Source organism: Carettochelys insculpta, chromosome 4 (genome assembly GCF_033958435.1).
Source record: "Carettochelys insculpta isolate YL-2023 chromosome 4, ASM3395843v1, whole genome shotgun sequence".
Classification (NCBI taxonomy): Eukaryota; Metazoa; Chordata; order Testudines; family Carettochelyidae; genus Carettochelys; species Carettochelys insculpta.
This window is the reverse complement of record NC_134140.1, coordinates 77,920,386-77,938,411: the sequence shown is the minus strand read 5'-3', so window position 1 is coordinate 77,938,411 and position 18,026 is coordinate 77,920,386. Positions and strand designations below refer to the sequence as shown.

Sequence of the window (18,026 nt, the reverse complement as noted above, 5' to 3'; positions counted from 1 at the left end):
AGACAGAAGAGATTCATTATTGAATGTAAAGCTAAACATAAAGTTTTACTGTCTTAAGAAAACATCTCAGAACTAATATTCTACTGTTAGTTAATTTATACTCAGATAAACATTTTATTATTTTTCTCCATTTAATAGCAAATTTTATACAGAAATATTATCAGAGTAAGATACTGTACTTTTTGGAAGAAAATCTTTAATTTACCAACCCACACATGGGTATGCGATTAGGCATTTATACTTACAAATTAGGTAACTGTATACGTAAACTGTACATACAAAAAACATTTGTGTGCACAGCTAACTACTTTACATATATATCTATAAAGAGACATTCCCAGAACTTATAGGTGCAGAGTTACAGGCCAACAGGAAATTCGTGCTTAATGTAGTCATTCTATATACACGCATATATATTGTTTTATAATCATGTCATTTATGGACAGTTTTTGAGCAATATCTTATATATAATTTTATGATATGATGAAGAAGGAATATTGGTAGCAATGTTTTGAACAAAAATTCTTATCTTCTGTATTTCTGAAAATTTAAATTTTCAAGACTATTAAACATGCTGGCTCACTGTAGAGGAAATTCAAGGTATCTGTGATCATGTTATTTGCTTTGTACTCTGTCTTTCAGTGTTATTCAATCTTTGATGTTCTTACTTTTTTTTTTATAATTCCATTTTATGTAGTTCTGGTTTTCAGACAAACTCAAGAATGACACAGTTTCTTTCACCCACCCACAGACTTGGCATTCCTGCCATTGGCTACACCCCTCTAGCTAATGTGGAACATGAAGCACTGACTGGTCCCATATGTCCATAAATGGAATGTAGCCCAGCACAGATGATGTGTGAGTGAATGACTAAAGCAAGCCTCCGCAATTTCTTTGCTGTCAGTGGATGCCCAACACTGACATAACAAGGCTTATTTTTAATGGATTTGTTTTAGTCTGGTTTTCAGAGAGGAGTGTCATTTCATTGTCAGGTGGTTGTTTTTAATATGAAGTAAAATTAATCTAACTACAAGCTTTATTCCAGCTGCTGAGGTCAGAACCGATCTCTTCTGTTTGAACATACTGGCAGGAAACAATAATAATAAAAAAAACTATGTAGAATGTTTGGCTAAAATCACTTCATAAGAAGTTATATAAGTGCACTTGAAATGTGCAGAATTCTTTTTTTTATGGTGAAATCCTTCACCATTTGTCAATTAAAAACACATAGTTATCTTTACTTCAACTATCCCATAGTTTATGCCTTGTATTAGTCATCATTCTTCGGATCATTAACAATATTGTATGCAGCACCATGTTAAACAATATTGGGACAAATAATACCAAAGGTGACAATTGCTTCCCAGAATTGTATTTATTGTAACTATTATTGGTAATAAATCAAGGCCTTATCTTATGTCCCACTTTTGTATCAGTACTCCTTAAAATCAATGAGAGCCTTTGCATAAGTTAGTGGACTTTGCATTTAATTATGGGGTGCAAGATGAGGCCCTTAAACTGAAGGGCTATATATAGAAACATTAAGGCACTATGATGTAGGGGAACAATGTGCAAATTGTAGCATCCTACACAAACACTGGAAAGAATTTTCTCTGAAGCTGACCCAGTACTAGAATGCCTACATCCCAGACAGCGCTGGAACAAGTGGTGCTAGGGGTGCTACTATGCCCAGTGGCTTGAAAGGCTTACAAAATGGTTAAATAACTTTCAGCACTGCCCCCACTCCCATACACAGTGTTCAGTTCCCTGGGTATGGCAGCATTCCTGGCACACCTACCTCTAGCACTGAGTCCACTGAAAATGAAAGAATGTCAGAACGCTCCCTGAATTCCATTTCTTTCTCCTATTTGATAACTACCTTTCCCTAGGCATTGGCTCACTGAACCCATAAGTTAATGCAAAACTGAGGGCCTGAGTTTCCACTCACACCAGCAGAACTCCACTGACGCTACTTCGAATTTACACTATTTTGAGAGATGCATCTGCTGTCAGTGATGGAATCCAACTCATTTAAAACTTTTTAAATAAAAAAGTCACGTACAACAGTATTTAAATTTCTCATTATGGAAAAACACTATTTACGTACATTGTCAGAGATGGGAATGTATAGACACATGTAACGTGCTCTGCTAAATACTTACATTTCCAAAAGGAGAAGAAACTTGAATGTCTGCTGAATACGAAGAGGCAGCTATATTGCTATTGTTTTCAATACTGATTTGTGTTTTGTTATGTCAGGAAGCAAGTTAGGACCTAGGAAAAGTCTTATTCACAATGGCTAGGGTTACACTAGCAAGTTTTGCCAACAAAACCCTGGTTTTGTCAACAAAATTCGTGGAACATCCACACACAAAATGCGTTTTGTTAGCAAAACTCAGCGCTTTCTCTGGCAGTGTTCTGCCTCTCAGCCATGAGGCATAACGCTGCCATTGACAAATTCTGTCAACAGAAAAGCTAAGTGGATGATCTCAGGGGTCTTCTCACAACACACAAGGCACCCAGAACAATGGGCAGCCCTGTCTGCTGTGCTTCCAGGTGCCTGCTTTTTTGAGAGAGCCACCGGACAGTCTGTCTTCTCTGTCGAAGGAGCAGACCACTCATCCAATTGGCTTCTGTATGTGGCTGTACTCTGTCAACAGAAGCTTTGTTGGGAAATCTCTTCTGACAGTAACTTCTGTTGACAGAGCACTGTAGCATAACCTTAGCCTATGACTGGTGGATAATGTCTCACTTTCCCAATACCCCTCTATTCAGAAATACCCCTCTATACAGAAATACTTCTGCCAGGTCTTCAGCTGGAGTGAGTTGTCATAGGTTTTTGAAGTGAATGCCACTACAACTGAAGCTGCTTGAGGATATGCTACATTGATGTTTTCTGATTTGTCCCATCTAATGACAAAATATCTTCTTGGGCTACGTTTACACTTGCCCGGAAGATCGATGGCTGCCACACAATTTTTGGTGTGCCAATTGCGTACCAACAATCTACTTTGCAGCCATTGACTTCTGTGCCTGTCTTCATGACAGAAGGTTGACAGGAGTGCTCCTCCCATTGACCTTCCTTAATCCTTGAAGCTCATGAGAAGTTCTGGGATTGACGTTGGCCCCAGGATGCATCATTTCATGCGTGCGCAAAAGAGCAACCTGGAAGATCAAACCTAAGCAGTTGATCTTCCACAGTCAGTGTAGATGTAGCCTTGGAGAACAGTGGGTGTTCTTAATGGAACACCAGAGGCTACATTCAGAGCTAAGAGAACACTAAAAACAATATTTTCTGTTCTAATTTTAACAAGATTCATTTCCCTTCTATGTTTGATTCCTGTCAGAATTCTAGAAAATGAGTTTATTACCAGGAATATTTGCAGAAACAAAAATGTGTACTCTAATATAGCAGAATATATACAGAAAGCTAATAAAGAATTTCTAATAACCACCAGCTATGTGGGAACCAGATTCTTGGGGTTGGATTCAGTCCAACAGGGAACAAAAATCTATCATGTGTTCCATAAGTACAGTAGTCCCCTGAGTTAGACAAGGGTTGCATTCCTGAGCACCCTCACATAACTCACATTTCACATAAGTCGGGGGGAGAGTCTGGAACCAGGCGGCAGCCTGCCTCCCAGCATCCCTGGACTTGCGGGATCCAGACGCAGCTTCTCCCTGGCTCCCCCAGCTGAGGGAAGCCGGGGAGAAGCTGTGCCAACATGGCTGTCTGCCCACCCAACTCCCCCAGCTGGGGGAGCCCCGAGGGCAGACAGCTGCTGCCACAAGGCTTCTCCCCTGCTTCCCCGAGCTAGGGGAGCCGAGGGCTGGAGTGCTTTCAATTAGCACTTAATTCAGGTTAATGCAAGTTACATGCAAACTGAAACTGTGCATACAAGTGGATCACTGTATCAAACAATTCAAACAGCAAGTATTTGTTAAACTCAAAAAATGGCACATAACCTGCTGACCACACCTGGACAATCTGTAGACCGAGAAAAAGAGAGAGAGAGAGAGAGTGTGTTGGTCCAAATAAATTATTAATGAGGAAGTACTTGTCCTTGCAGTGGTGACATTAACAAGTATTGAAAGTTTGTTATTGATAAATTATTATTTGATGACCAGTAATTGATAAGTTGTTATACCTCTTGCATACTTCTGTGACTAACGTTAATACAGCTTCTGTTGCAGTAATTTCAAAAGTGAGCTTAACTGCAAAGCATTATGACACTCTTGTTCCCAGGCAAAATTTAGATTCTTTCTTTGACCTGTTTTATGTGTCAACAAGGCCAAACTTCTATTATCTTCAATGGAAGTGATATTTGTTTATAAAAGAGCTCAATTTGGTCCTTAGATATCACAATGTCACATATGCAATTTAAAATTTAAAAAAAACTACCAGCTATAGGAGCTATGGGAAGTTTTTGTGTTACAGAGAAACAAAAAGGAAGAATGCATCTCAATGAATTAAAGGTCTCTATTGGAGGCTTGGTTATACTTTCAGATTGGGAATTTCAATCAAAAGTGCTCAGTGTTGGCTTAACTCTGATCCCTTTTAAATCAAAATTAAAACTTTCTTTGGTAGGAGCAGTTCACCAATGCTGAGCGCTTTTGAAAATCCCACTCTTAATTATTAAAGACATGGTAAAAGAATCCAGTGGAGACAGATTTGTCCTTAGCTGAGAGAATAAATGAAATTTTAGCAGATTGAGAATCCAATATTTATATTAAACTGTTTAGTATATGGCTTTGAAGAAGAAGGAAGAAATAAATGCATGTTAGAACGATTTTAAAGAACGTTAGAGAACTGGCACTTTTATTGCATATAATTTTTTTCAAATATCTTTAAAAACCCAGGCTTCCCAGTTTACTGTTGAGTTTTGGAAATTAAAAGAATTTGAAAGGAAACACTAATTTTGCTATCAATTATTGCCTTATATACATATAGCTTTAAGAGTTGGATTTAAAAATACTTTCATTCATTCATAGGTAATACTTTGGCTCCATGTGCATTTATATAGGTAAGAAGAATTTTGGCCCGTCTTTCTACTACATCAATAAGTTTTTCAATTCCTCGGCGACCTCCTTGGCTCTCCCAATATACTTTGTCAAGGAACAGAGACTGAAGAAGCTTCTCTCGCAAGCGTTGGCTTTTCAGCACTGAAATTGCAGATTCAGGGAACCTGAAAAAGTGTAAAGGAGTTTATCAGCCTTGGCTCACTCTCAACTACAATATTTACATTGTGGTTAATAACTAATTCCATGTAGTCACCAAGATATTTCGGAGCCTGGCTATCTGTATGTACATGGTCCCATTTATTTTTACTCACACAGTTAAAAGATAGACATTGCAGCACTTTGATGAGTTGATGTCTTAATTACTGTCAGTGGCTCTCATAAGCAGCAACATGCCCTCTAGCCGGGATGCTAAACTACTCCTCAGCCTGAAGCCCTGGACCCATTCCACCCATTCACCAAGGACTCCACCCTTGTGTGGCCTATTCCCACTGCTACTCCAACCCATTTCACCCTCTTCCCCAAGCCCTGCCCCTGCTCTGGCTCCATTCCTACCTCCCCATCTCCTCCCTACCAGTGTGCCCCACCCTCATTTCTCCCCCATCCTCCATAAGCTTCTTGACCACTGTGAATCAGCTGTTTGTGGCACTCCACAGGTGCTGTTAGAGCAGGGAAAGAGTTGTTCAGTGTTGCCACCAGCAGGTCAGAGGCACAGGGGAGGGAAATAGGGGAAAACTCATTTTTCTGCGTACTGTGATAACCTACCCATCTGCAGAATCTCCACATTAGAGGTTTTTACCATGCAATGCCACCAGTGAAGTTAGACTGGGGCAGATTTTCATAGCTGATACAGGCTTATTGATCTTGCACCCCCCTGCTCCCTTCTCCTTGCTTTTGTTAGTCATGCCTTTCGTGGCAAGGATCTTGCCCTATCTTCTCCTATAAAGCACCTAGCACATGTGTGATACACCAAGGAATAATAGTATCTGCCTAGACCCAAAAATATGTGTACTCACAGCTTTGTGGGAAGGGGGTAGGTCTAGAGGATAAAATACATAAAGAACAAGTTAAAATTACTTAGAAAAATCAGATGTCTTTAAGTTACCAGGGCCTGATGAAATGCATTTTAGAATACTTAAGGAGCTGATAGAGGAGGTTTCTGTGCCTTTAGCTATCATCTTTGAAAAGTCCTAGAAGTTGGGAGAGATTCCAGAAGACTGGAAAAGGGCAAACACAGTGCCTATCTATAAAAAGGGAAAAAAAGAACAACCCAGGAAACTACAGAACAGTCAGTTTAACTTCTGTGCTGTGAAAGATAATGGAGCAAATAACTAAGGAAATCATCTGCAAGCATCTGGATGAAAACAAGGTGATAGGTAACAGCCAGCACGAGTTTGTAAAGAACAAATCATGCCACACCAATCTGATAGCTTTTTTTTACAGGATAAGAAGTCTTGTGGATATGGGAGAGGCAGTAGATGTGGTATACTTAGACTTTAGTAAGGCATTTGGCACAGTCTTACGTGATCTTTTTATCAATAAACTAAGCAAATACAACTTAGATGGGGCCACTATAAGGTGGGCGCATAACTGGCTGGATAACCATTCTCAGAGAGTAGTTATTAATGGTTTGCAGTCATGCTGGAAGGGTATAACAAGTGGGATTCAGAGGAGTATTTAAAGAGGGGAATCTAAGTAAAAGGGAGGGCCAGAGCTGACAAGGTCACCTTTTACTGGGACCCCCTTCTTTAAATACTCCTCTGAACCCCCCACCCCCCGCCACTCATGTATCTGACGAAGCGGGTCTTTGCCCACGAAAGCTTATGCTCCAAGACATCTGTTAGTCTATAAGGTGCCACAGGACTTCTTGTTGTTCTCAAAGATACAGACTAACATGTCTATTTCTCTGATACCCTTCCTAGACAGTCTCTTCCCATTCTATGGCTATGTCTACACGTGAAGCCTACATCGAAGTAGCCTATTTTGATGTGGCGACATCGAAATAGGCTATTTCGATGAATAACGTCTACATGTCCTCCAGGGCTGGCAACGTCGATGTTCAACATCGACATTGCGCAGCACCACATCGAAATAGGCGCTGCGAGGGAACGTCTACATGCCAAAGTAGCACACGTCGAAATAAGGGTGCCAGGCACAGCTGCAGACAGGGTCACAGGGCGGACTCAACAGCAAGCCGCTCCCTTAAAGGGCCCCTCCCACACACGGTTGCACTAAACAACACAAGATCCACAGAGCCGACAACTGGTTGCAGACCCTGTGCATGCAGCATGGATCCCCAGCTGCCGCAGCAGCAGCCAGAAGCCCTGGGCTAAGGGCTGCTGCACACGGTGACCATAGAGCCCCACAGGGGCTGGAGAGAGAGCGTCTCTCAACCCCTCAGCTGATGGCCGCCATGGCGGACCCCACTATTTCGAAGTTGTGGGATGTGCAACGACTACACGGTCTCTACTTTGACATTGAACGTCGAAGTAGGGCGCTATTCCCTTGCCCTCATGGGGTTAGCGGCTTCGACGTCTCGCCGCCTAACGTCGATGTTAACATTGAAATAGCGCCCAACACGTGTATCCGTGACGGGCGCTATTTCGAAGTTAGTGCCGCTACTTCGAAGTAGCGTGCACGTGTAGACATGGCTTATATGTAAGAAGCTGATTGTTTCTTCCTAAGTGGAGTACTTTGCATTTGTCCTTATTAAATTTCATCCTGTTTACTTCAGATCATTTCTCCAGTTTGTCCAGATCATTCTGAATTATGAGCCTATCCTTCAAAGCAGTTGCAACCCCTCTCATAGCTTGGTATCATCTGCAAACATAATAAGCATACTCTATGCCAATATCTAAATCGTTGATGAAGATATTGAATAGAACTGGTCCCAAAACAGATCCCCGAGGAACCCCACTTGCTATGCCCCACCCCCTACTCATGCATATGTCTAGGAAGGAGTACTGCAGAAAGGGACTTAGGAGTGGACAACAAGTTAAATATGAGTCAACAGTGTGATGCTGTTGCAAAAAAAGCAAACATGATTCTGAGATGCATTAACAGGAGCATTGAGAGCAAGACACAAGAAGTCATTCTTCCCCTCTACTCAGTGTTCGTTAAGCCTCAATTGAAGTATTGTGTCCAGTTCTGGGCACCACATTTCAAGAAAGATGTGGAGAAATTGGAAAAGGTCCAGAGAAGAAGCAACAAGAATCATTAAATGTCTAGAGAACATGAGCTATGAAGGAAGACTGAAAGAACTGGCTTGTTTACTTTAGAAAAGAGTAGACTTAGAGGGGACATGATAGTGGTTTTCAAGTACCTAAAGGAGGGGTACAAGGAAGAGGGAGAAAAATTGTTCTCCTTGGCCTATGAGGATAGGACAAGGAGCTTAAACTGCAGCAAGGGAGGTTTAGATTAGACATTAGGAAAAACTTCCCAACAGTCAGTGTGGATAAACACTGGAACAAGTTACCTACAGAGGTTGCGGAATCTTTTAAGATATTTAAAAGCAGGTTTGATAGACACTTATTGGGGATGATCTAGATGGTGTTTGGTCCTGCCAAGAGGGCAGGCAACTGGACTCAACGACCTCTTGAGGTCTCTTCCAGTTCTAGTGTTCTATGATTCTATGATTCTAGCTTAGTCAAATTTCTCTATCAAGGAGACATAGGAGAGATACTGGGGCAAGTGCAACGTCTTCTTGGTGGCTAGGGAACAAGAAATCTTCATCCCATTACCACATCCTTAGTGAAAAACCCTTTCACTCAGGCTGTGTGTTTGTGTGTTCAGGAGAGAGGAAAGACTTTGACTTGACTTTGAAAGATTAAAGGAAGAGGTAGGAAAAAACATGCAAATTTGGTGAGATATCCTAAAACTTACTCTTTGATTCCTTGCAATATTTTGAAGTCCAGATTGTCTTCGCTTCTGTCAAAGAAGCCTTTATTATCTATGAAGACCAAGTGCCTACGATCGTGCCTTCTCTGAATAATATGAGTCAGGTCAATAGAGTCTTGATCCTCACATTTTAGCTTCAGTCCTTTCTGAACACAGGAATCCTCCTTGCGAGGTTTGAACCCACAGCAATTTCTGTCCAGTCGATTGTAAACCTAGAAATGATTATAACATATCACCAAACTGAAACACAATAGGGTGCAAAATCTGACTGTTAGACCTAGGCTACGTCTACACGTGCCCCAAACTTCGAAATGGCCACGCAAATGGCCATTTCGAAGTTTACTAATGAAGCGCTGAAATGCATATTCAGCGCTTCATTAGCATGCGGGTGGCAGCGGCGGTTCAAAATTGATGCTCCTTGCAGCCGCACGGCGCATCCAGATGGGGCTTCTTTTTGAAAGGACGCCGCCTACTTCAAAGTCCCCTTATTCCCATCAGCTCATAGGAATAAGGGGACTTTGAAGTAGGCGGCGTCCTTTTGAAAAGGAGACCCGTCTGGACGCACCGCGCGGCTGCAAGGAGCATCAATTTCGAAGTGCCGCTGCCGCCTGCATGCTAATGAAGCACTGAATATACATTTCAGCGCTTCATTAGTAAACTTCGAAATGGCCATTTGCATGGCCATTTCGAAGTTTGGGGCACGTGTAGACACGGCCCTACTGGTCCAGATGCACAAAAGGACTTACTGTCCAAGTCCAAGGTTTTAGACTCCACTATGGCAGCCAAAATGCTCACTGAAGCATGTAGGCACCTAAACGTAGCACCTAACTTTTTCAGCCTATGCCCTTGGAAGCCGATATTTCTGCTTCTGAGCATGCACCCTGCTGCCCTCCTTTAAGCATCCAGATGCCTATCTCCCACCTTAGCCCCTCTGGAAGGTGGGTGTTCAATCAAAGTTCAATCACTCTGAGAACACCTACCAGATCTGAACCCTGAGGCAAGTTTGCACAATACAGGTTGGGGAAGTTGGAGGAGGGAAAAACAAGAACTTCCTCATAAATTTTAGTCTCGGTCAGGAAACTCATCTGGGATGTGGGAGACAATCAGACAGAATCTGCCAGCCTCGTGAAAGGGAAAATGGATTTCAACAGAGATCTGCCACTTGTTAGATGAGTGGTCTAATAGTGGGCCATGCTGAGGTTGTTCACCCTCAGTCATTCTCCGTGTTGAAGCTCTTCCACTATGGTTACATAGTAAAAGAGAGGAAGCTGTGCTAGTCTATACACTATCAAAACAAAAAGCAGTCAAGTAGCATTTTAACTACTAGCAAAATAGTTTATTAGGTGCGCTTTCGTGGGACAGACCCACTTCTTCAGACCAACCAACTTATGGTTACATAGTCATTGGAGCAGGGGTACTGGATCACCTACATCTTGTGTGAGTGTGCTACCAAGTTATCAAGTCACTCCCATTTCTCCCCTCTATCTCTGGCCCAAATTCTCTTCAATTATTTAATCCAGAACACATGAGCAACCGCAGGAGAGATCAAGAGGGCCCCACATCAGAATATCCCACAACCAATGGTCTCTGCTGTGAGGAGGTGTATCTTCAGGGGCAGGGCTAGAAGGACTTGAATCAGAAGTCTTGTACATCCTAGGTGAGTACCCTAAGCACTGAGCTAAGGGATATGAGAGAAGGTAGCAGGTGTCCTCCTTCTCCCCCACTGCTAGGCATATAATTCCAATGAGGGTCCCCAGATATAGAATTCTAGTAGCAATAGAAGCCTCCCTGCAACCTGGATTTAGGGTGCTTAACTCAGGAGAAGGGGTACTTTACCACACACTTCTCCTGTCAGCCTATCCCACTGGCTAGTTTATGGGGCTGCCCCCTTAACGTGATGGCTTTTATGAACCATATAAAGGCACTTATCTCTCCCCATTCATTGTATAGGAGCTTAGGTAATAAACTCAGGCTCTGAGAATCAAATTTAGGCATCTAAAAATTCAAAATTAGGTACCTTAATGCCCAGCATCACTGTGTAAGTCCTGTCGAGCATCCAGGCCTGATATTACTTACAATTGACAGAGTTTGTGAGAAAATTATCAGATAACTTCACAGGTTCATGAATACAGAGCAATCTTAACAAAAGTCAGTGTGTGTGGCGAGGGAGCTCAATATTGATCCCAACAATTCAGCTATTATTAAAACCCATTTCCTAGCCTCTGCATTATACTTATAGGTCCTGACTCACTTTTCTCTTAGACTACCCCTAGACTACCTGATTTCATGTACGCATGAAATGACGCTCTCAGGGGTCAAAGTCAAACCCTGAGCTCCTTGCAAGAGGTGAGAAATAAGGAAGGTCGAAGGGAGAATGACCTTTCCCTGCATAGACAGACATGGAAGTTGATCACAGATATGTTGATTTTATCTACACAATTGGTGGAGCTAAAATATTGTATCTGTGATTGACTTCTATGTATAGTGTAGATATATCCTTATTCCAGTCATGCACTTGTGTTACTCTGTGAAAAAGAATCAGTGGAGTGATACCAGTTTCAAAGCTGAGTAACACAGAGTAAAATCAAATCTCAGACTTTTCTGGAAGAAGCCTCTTATTTAATTCTATCAGCTGGAATATATATAGAACTGATACAGACTTAGATACCCTAAGAAAGGATTGTATCATGTAAAGTAAGCAGTCCAGTAGCACCTGAAAGACAAAAAATGTATTTATGAGGTAATGACCCACTTCTTATCCTTTATCCTATAGCATATTATAGTAATATTATATATACAGCTATATTAAAAGAGCATTACAGTTGCAAAGTGAAATATTCAGCCTTGTTATGTGAATGCATTATAATACAGCCTTCTACATACTGTTTATTCCTCTGTCTCATTCAATGCACAGACAGATGACAATCAGCTAAATGAGTAGCTCTTCAATATTTAGTTTTATCTTCATTCTTCAATGCCTGGCCTTACTCCTGATTTACTGCACAGTAGTCAAACCCTGCTGTGAATACAGAATTATGCATTTCCTCATGGACATGATGCTGTACAAAACATTAATTTATCTTCAAAACATGCCACTGAGGTGAGATACTATTATCTCCATGTTACAGAGGGGGAAATGAGGTACAGGTTAAAAATGTAAATTTATTTTGTGTTTGTGTAATTACTGAATCAAAATGCATAAGCACAAAAAGTTTGAATTAAGATTCCACAGGCAACCCTTAAATTTAGCATGTCCTAACTTTTGAATGCTTAACTTTGCAACTTCAGTGTTTTAGTAATGTTTTTACTAATGTATTTTGGTATCTTGTATCTAATATATTTCCTTATGTTTAAGTAATTCACCTGGTGGAGATTTACTTGTGGGGGAAAAAAATTACCCACCATTCCATGGCATAGTAGATTGAACTCTTAGTACACTTTTCTGGGTAAGAAGACTATTTTTCTCTTTGATCAATGTCATCCATACCATTAATCCTTCCTATATTTAACAGAAACACCCTGTGTCAGCACCCTGCTTTCTTGACATTTACATATTTATACATTTCAGCTACTTGCAGCCTGTTATCATACCTCATACATCTCCAGTCATCATCAAATAGTCTACCCTTATTTATTTATTTATTTATTTATTATTTTAAATCTTTCTTCATTAATCCCTTCAATTACTGTCCTTTGTGCTTGGAATTCCCTCCATTTTCTCTGCATCTTTCATCTTAGTTCAAACTCAAAATCTTCCCAAAAACAGGAAATTTACTCCTCTGATTGTTAGTGTTAGTTACTTGCCTACAACTCAGTCCAGGAGGTCCTTACACACATATGCCACACTGTCTACTGTGAATGTGGCTGCTTGTGTGATTTATCAAGGACAGAGGGAATTCTCTGAAGAAAGGGAAAAATGGTTAGTGACAAGTCTACTGACTACTCAGCTGTTATGGTCTGCGCAGCATGTGCTATCTGAGTCTTTCTCCTGGAGGACAGAAGGGATTTCATATACAAGTGCAAGCTGGTTACCATCTTGAAAGAAAAGGTTAGAGGACTTGAAGTGCAAATATCAACCCTCTGGTCCATCAGAGAAGGTGAAGACTTCCTTGACAGAAAGAATCATTTAATCCTGCAGGCACAGCAGGCTGAGCAACCAGTGAGGGCACTACAAAATAAGAAAGAAAACTGGAAGCATGTAACCTCCAGGAGAAGAAAGCCAATTGAGGTATCTTCAATTCCGGTGGAGGTAAGCATCCACTTTCAGGCTCTCCGAATGGGTGCTAAGATGGAGAATGCTGTAGCAGGTACCTCCCAGGGAAGGGATTGGAAGAAGACCACACTGACTGGAAGGTATGGGATGCATAGTCCTAGGGATGGGAGTTATCTTACCACCACTCCCAAGTAAAGAAGATGGGTCAGTCTTACATCAGTGCCCAGAAAAATCATGGAGGGGATCCTCAAGGAATCCATTTGGAAGCACTTGGAAGAGTGGAAAGTGATCAAGAGTAGTCAACATAGATTCACCAAAGGTAAGTCATGCCTGACCAATGTGATTAGCTTCTATGAGGAGGTAACTGGCTTTGTGGACATGGGGAAGTCAATGCATGTGCTATACCTTGACTTTTCCAAAGCTTTTGATACAGCCTCCCACAATATTCTTTCTTATAAGCTAAGGAAGTATGGAGTAGATACATTGGCTGTAAGATGGACACAAAGCTGGCTAGATGGTTGGGCCCAATAGGCAGTGATCATTGGCTCAATGTCCGGTTGGTGGCCTGTTTCAAGTGGAATGCCCTACGGATTGGTTCTACGGTTGCTATTGTTCAACATCCTTATTACTGACCATGATGAGGGGATGGACTGCACCCACAGCAAGTTAGAAGATGACACGAAGCTAGGGGGAAAGGTAGATATGCTGTTGGGTAAGGATAGGTTTCAGAGTGATCCAGATAAATTGGAGGATTGGGCTAAAAGAAATCAGATGAAGTTCAACAAGGACAAGTGCTGAGTCCTGCACTTGGGATGGAAGAATCCCAACCATTTTTACAAGCTGGGTTCCAACCGGCTAAGTAGCAGCGCATCAGAGAAGGACCTGGGGAGTACAGTGGAGAAGAGCCTGGAATATGACTTAACAGTGTGCTCTTGCAGCCAAGAAGGATAATGGCATATTGTGATGCATTAAGAGAAGGGTTTTCAGCAGATCTAGAGGAGTTATTATTCCCGTGTTTGGCACTGGTGAGGCCACATCTGGAGTATTGCATCCAGGTCTAGGGCTCCCAGTATAGAAAGGATGTGGATGTACTGGAGCGGGTTAAGCAGAGGGCAACCAAAATTATTAGGGGCCAGAGCCCGTGACCTATGAGGAGAGGCTGAGGGATCTGGACTTCTTTACTTTGCAGAAGAGTAAGGTGTGATTTGATGGCAGCCTTCAACTTTGTGAAGGGGGGCTCTAAAGAGGATGGAGAGAGGCTGTTCTCAGTAGTGACTGATGGCAGAACAAGGAGCAGTGGTCTGAAGTTAGAAAGGGAGAGGTGTAGGTTAGGTATTAGGAAAACTATTCCACTAGGAGGGTGGTGAAGCACTGGCATGCATTACTGAGAGAGGTGGTAGGATCTCCATCCCTAGAGTTTTTAAGTCCGGGCTTGACAAAGTCCTTGCTGGAATTATTTAGTTACGGTTGATCCTGCTTTAGACAGGGGGCTGGACTAGACGACCTCCTAAGTTTCATTCCAGGCCTAGGATTCTGTGATTCTAAGCTAGCAGGCAAAGGCTAGGATCAGGAAAACTTCAAAGTGCATGAAGGGTAGCCAGCTGAAGTTATTCAGACATCAAACCAATTTTCTTACTATTACTGAAATAGCTCAGAAGTTAATACTCAAATGCAATAATTGCCAAGCATAGAGAGAATTACTAGCCAACTGAAAGCTTCTCAGTCCATTTATATACAATAGTCATAGAACATTGATCACTTTTACTAGTGGTGAATAAAACTCAATGGCTATGTCTATACTTGCCCCCTTCTTTGCAGGGGGCATGGTAATCAGGCTGATGAACTGCTGTGATGAATATGCAGCATATTAGGCTAATTCTCCCCTGCAACAACTTTGAAGTGTTAAACTTTGAAGTGCCAACATGTCGTGTAGCTGTGGGCACTACGATGTGCTTGTGCTACTTCGAAGTGCCTTTAATTCCCGGAAGTTTAAAGGCACTACTACTTCAAAGTGCCCGCAGCTATACAGCATGATATCACTTCGAAGTTGGACACTTTGAAGTTGCCGCGAGGGCAACTTACCTTAACAAAGCGCTGCATATGCATCATAACACTTCACTAGGAATCTCCCAGCAGCCTGATTACCATGCTCCCTTCAAAGTGGGGGGCAAGTGTAGACGTAGCCAATATGTTGGTTATATCACCTCTGATTCCCTTGTTACTCTATCTCTTTTCATGGATTTTTCAGTATCTCTGTTTTCCTGTTGCAATGTCTCTAAAGTTATTTGTTGAACTTCATCATGGGAAAGTATGGATCATGCAGAATGAGCAGCTCTCTCAAACACCTATTCAGTTGCTTGGCATACACTCCTGACAATTACTGGAAGTAAGTGTAGAACACCCCAGACTTGTAGCCTGCCTTGTAAAAGCAATTTACTTCCTTTTTATTTCATGAATGGTTCAAGCCTGCTACATCTCATCAAGTAGGTGACTTTTATTTCTGGATAACAGAAGAGATAACATAATCTTCATAGCTAAATTGCAGGCTTTATTCTAGTAGATAGTAAAATTAAAAATTATTAGACACATATATATAAACAGAGAGAAAGCCGTGCTAGTCTATAACCTATCAAAACAAAAAAGCACTAATCACCAAATAAAAGCTCATCACCTAATAAATTATTTTGTTAGTCTTTAAAGGGCTACTGGACTGCTTTTTTGTTTTGATTATATATATCAATACAGGAACCAAGCTATCTTTTACGCCATTAAAAGAGAACACATTAGCATTTTTAAATTAATAAATCAAAAGCCATTTAAATACTTGGACATACAGTATGCTATTACTAGAGAGCTATTGTTATGCTTAGGATCAATATAATCCACATATGTCTTTATATCAGATTACAAACATTACTCACTGATAATAAGACTGAGGATGGGATCATTACACAAATGACAATTTATTTTAGGCAGAAAATTCACATTTTATAATTACCACAAGCAGTGCTGCACAAGTATAACTCAAAAAGTGAAACATCCGTTCATCCTGATAGAAAACAAAAACTTGTGAAGGACAGAGATAGACAGTGTCTAAGCAAATGCAATGATTTCTACACTTTAAAAACAATGACTTTCTAGAATGTTGAATTGTATGAGAAGCGAAATGCAGAATTACACAAGGGTTGTTGTGGTTTCTAGAGGAAGGTGCCTAATGGGGGCAATACAGAGATGCACTAAACCAGGGGTCTGCAACCAAAATAGCAAGAAGAGCCATTTTTTCAAATTCGGTTACAAAATCAATACTTCAAGAGCAGCAATGCATGGGAATACGAGCCAGTCACATAAAGTCAAACCATACTTTTTGTAGCTTCTATTGTAAGAAGAGTGCACACACAATGATTTGTAAGGTGATCCCTGTTAATAGTTAACCCTTGTCTGAGTTCTAGTAAGCTCCAAGATCAGTCCTATCTAGTGGCAGTGAGTACCAGAAATTAACTGGCAATTCAAAGGGGGTCAGTTTGGGAGCACACAGTATAGCACGGGTCAGCAGACTTTTTTTATTTCGAGCCCTACTTTTTGTCCTTGTTTGTCCCTCCCCCAGTTTGTTCAATGCCCCTGAAGCGGTTGGTCTCCCATAAGTTTTTTGCCATGCTCCCTTGGCAATGGTGAAGGTGAGGAGGGGAGACAGCAGAGGCCCCAGGAGGGAGGCTGATTACACTGTGCCACTGTTATGAAGTTTCATGGCCCCTGCCTAGTGCTTAGAGCAGAAGCTGAGGCATTGGGAGATGAATTCTTTTTCCGACATTTCATTGGTTCATCTAAAGCAGAAGTCCATAAATGGCACACCAAGAGTAAGAGTGGCTTTCAAAGCACACTGGTAGCAAAAGAGTTATCAGGGGCCCATTTTTCAGATACAGGTTTGCAGTGCTCGTGAGGCCTGTCTCTCTCTCTCAGCCTTAGTTGCCCCATCTGTGAAATAGGTTTAATATAATTCCCATCTCACAGAGCTATTGGGAGAATGTACCACAGCTTATCTGGTTGATCCCCACTAGCAGTCTATGGCAAACTTGTTCTTGAAGCATCCTAGCTGCTGGGGCCTACAGCCCCAGGCATGTAGGGAAGCTGAAAGTCCATCAGTGGTGGGCAGACCATGAGCCTTATATCATCACAGACCTAGGGAAGTAGGTGGAAGAGAATCCAATAGCTCCCAGTGAATGGGGTCACCCTTTTGCCATCCAGGCTGAACAGTTATTTTCTTCCCTCCTGCTCCCCTGAGTCCAGAGCTTGGGAAAATTTCAGTATTAATTTGAGCGCAATGTCCAAACCCCTGACAGTAACTGTACAGCAAATCAGGCCAAGGCAGCTCCATGTGGTAGCTGTAGCAATGCAGCCTGCCTGGGAGCTGCTTCTCCCCAACCCTAGGCTTGCTCCATTCACAGCTGGGCTGCAAGCACTCTACCTGCTGGGCTGGGCTCCCAGACTGAACCAGCCACCACAAGGAGAATGCTTACCTTGCCAGTGAATGGCAATGCCTGGGCGGGCTGGCTGTAAACACATGCTGACTGGAGGGGCTAAGCACCCAGCCTGAACCTGCCCCCACAGATCTTACTCTCCTCCTCCTACCTCCTAGCACAGCTCCGCGCCTGTGAACTCGGTTTCCAACTTTGTTCCCTGCACACTAGCTGAAGCGCCTGTAACTTGAGCTGAGGCAAACAGCGTGGGGGATGGGGAAGAAGGAGATCTGGGGCTGCAGAAAGAGTTTGCAGGTGCTGAGAAAAATCCTGTTCATTTTCAGATTTTGTAAAAACCTGGCAGGACAGAGAGTTAACCGGAAGTACGGTAACCCTAATTCCAGCATCCAGAGCCGCAGAGGAGTCAGCACTTGGCACTGCAA

At 42.0% G+C, this 18,026-nt stretch overlaps 1 protein-coding gene across 3 annotated transcripts in view; it reads right to left on the bottom strand.

Moving 5' to 3' along the window:
- Window positions 1-578: 578 nt before the first annotated feature.
- GASK1B (golgi associated kinase 1B) overlaps window positions 579-18,026 on the bottom strand; it is a 37,091-nt gene continuing 19,643 nt past the window's right edge. For 2 of the 3 annotated variants that reach the window (XM_074993130.1, XM_074993132.1), the window contains exons 4-5: window positions 8,902-9,128; window positions 579-5,186 (exon numbers count right to left, since the gene is read on the bottom strand). In XM_074993130.1, coding sequence (XP_074849231.1) covers window positions 4,979-5,186; window positions 8,902-9,128 — 435 coding nt within the window. In that variant the 3' untranslated portion in view covers window positions 579-4,978. Of the gene's footprint in view, window positions 5,187-8,901; window positions 9,129-9,574; window positions 11,630-18,026 lie in introns of those variants that run through there. The other variant, XM_074993131.1, reaches the window with a different exon arrangement.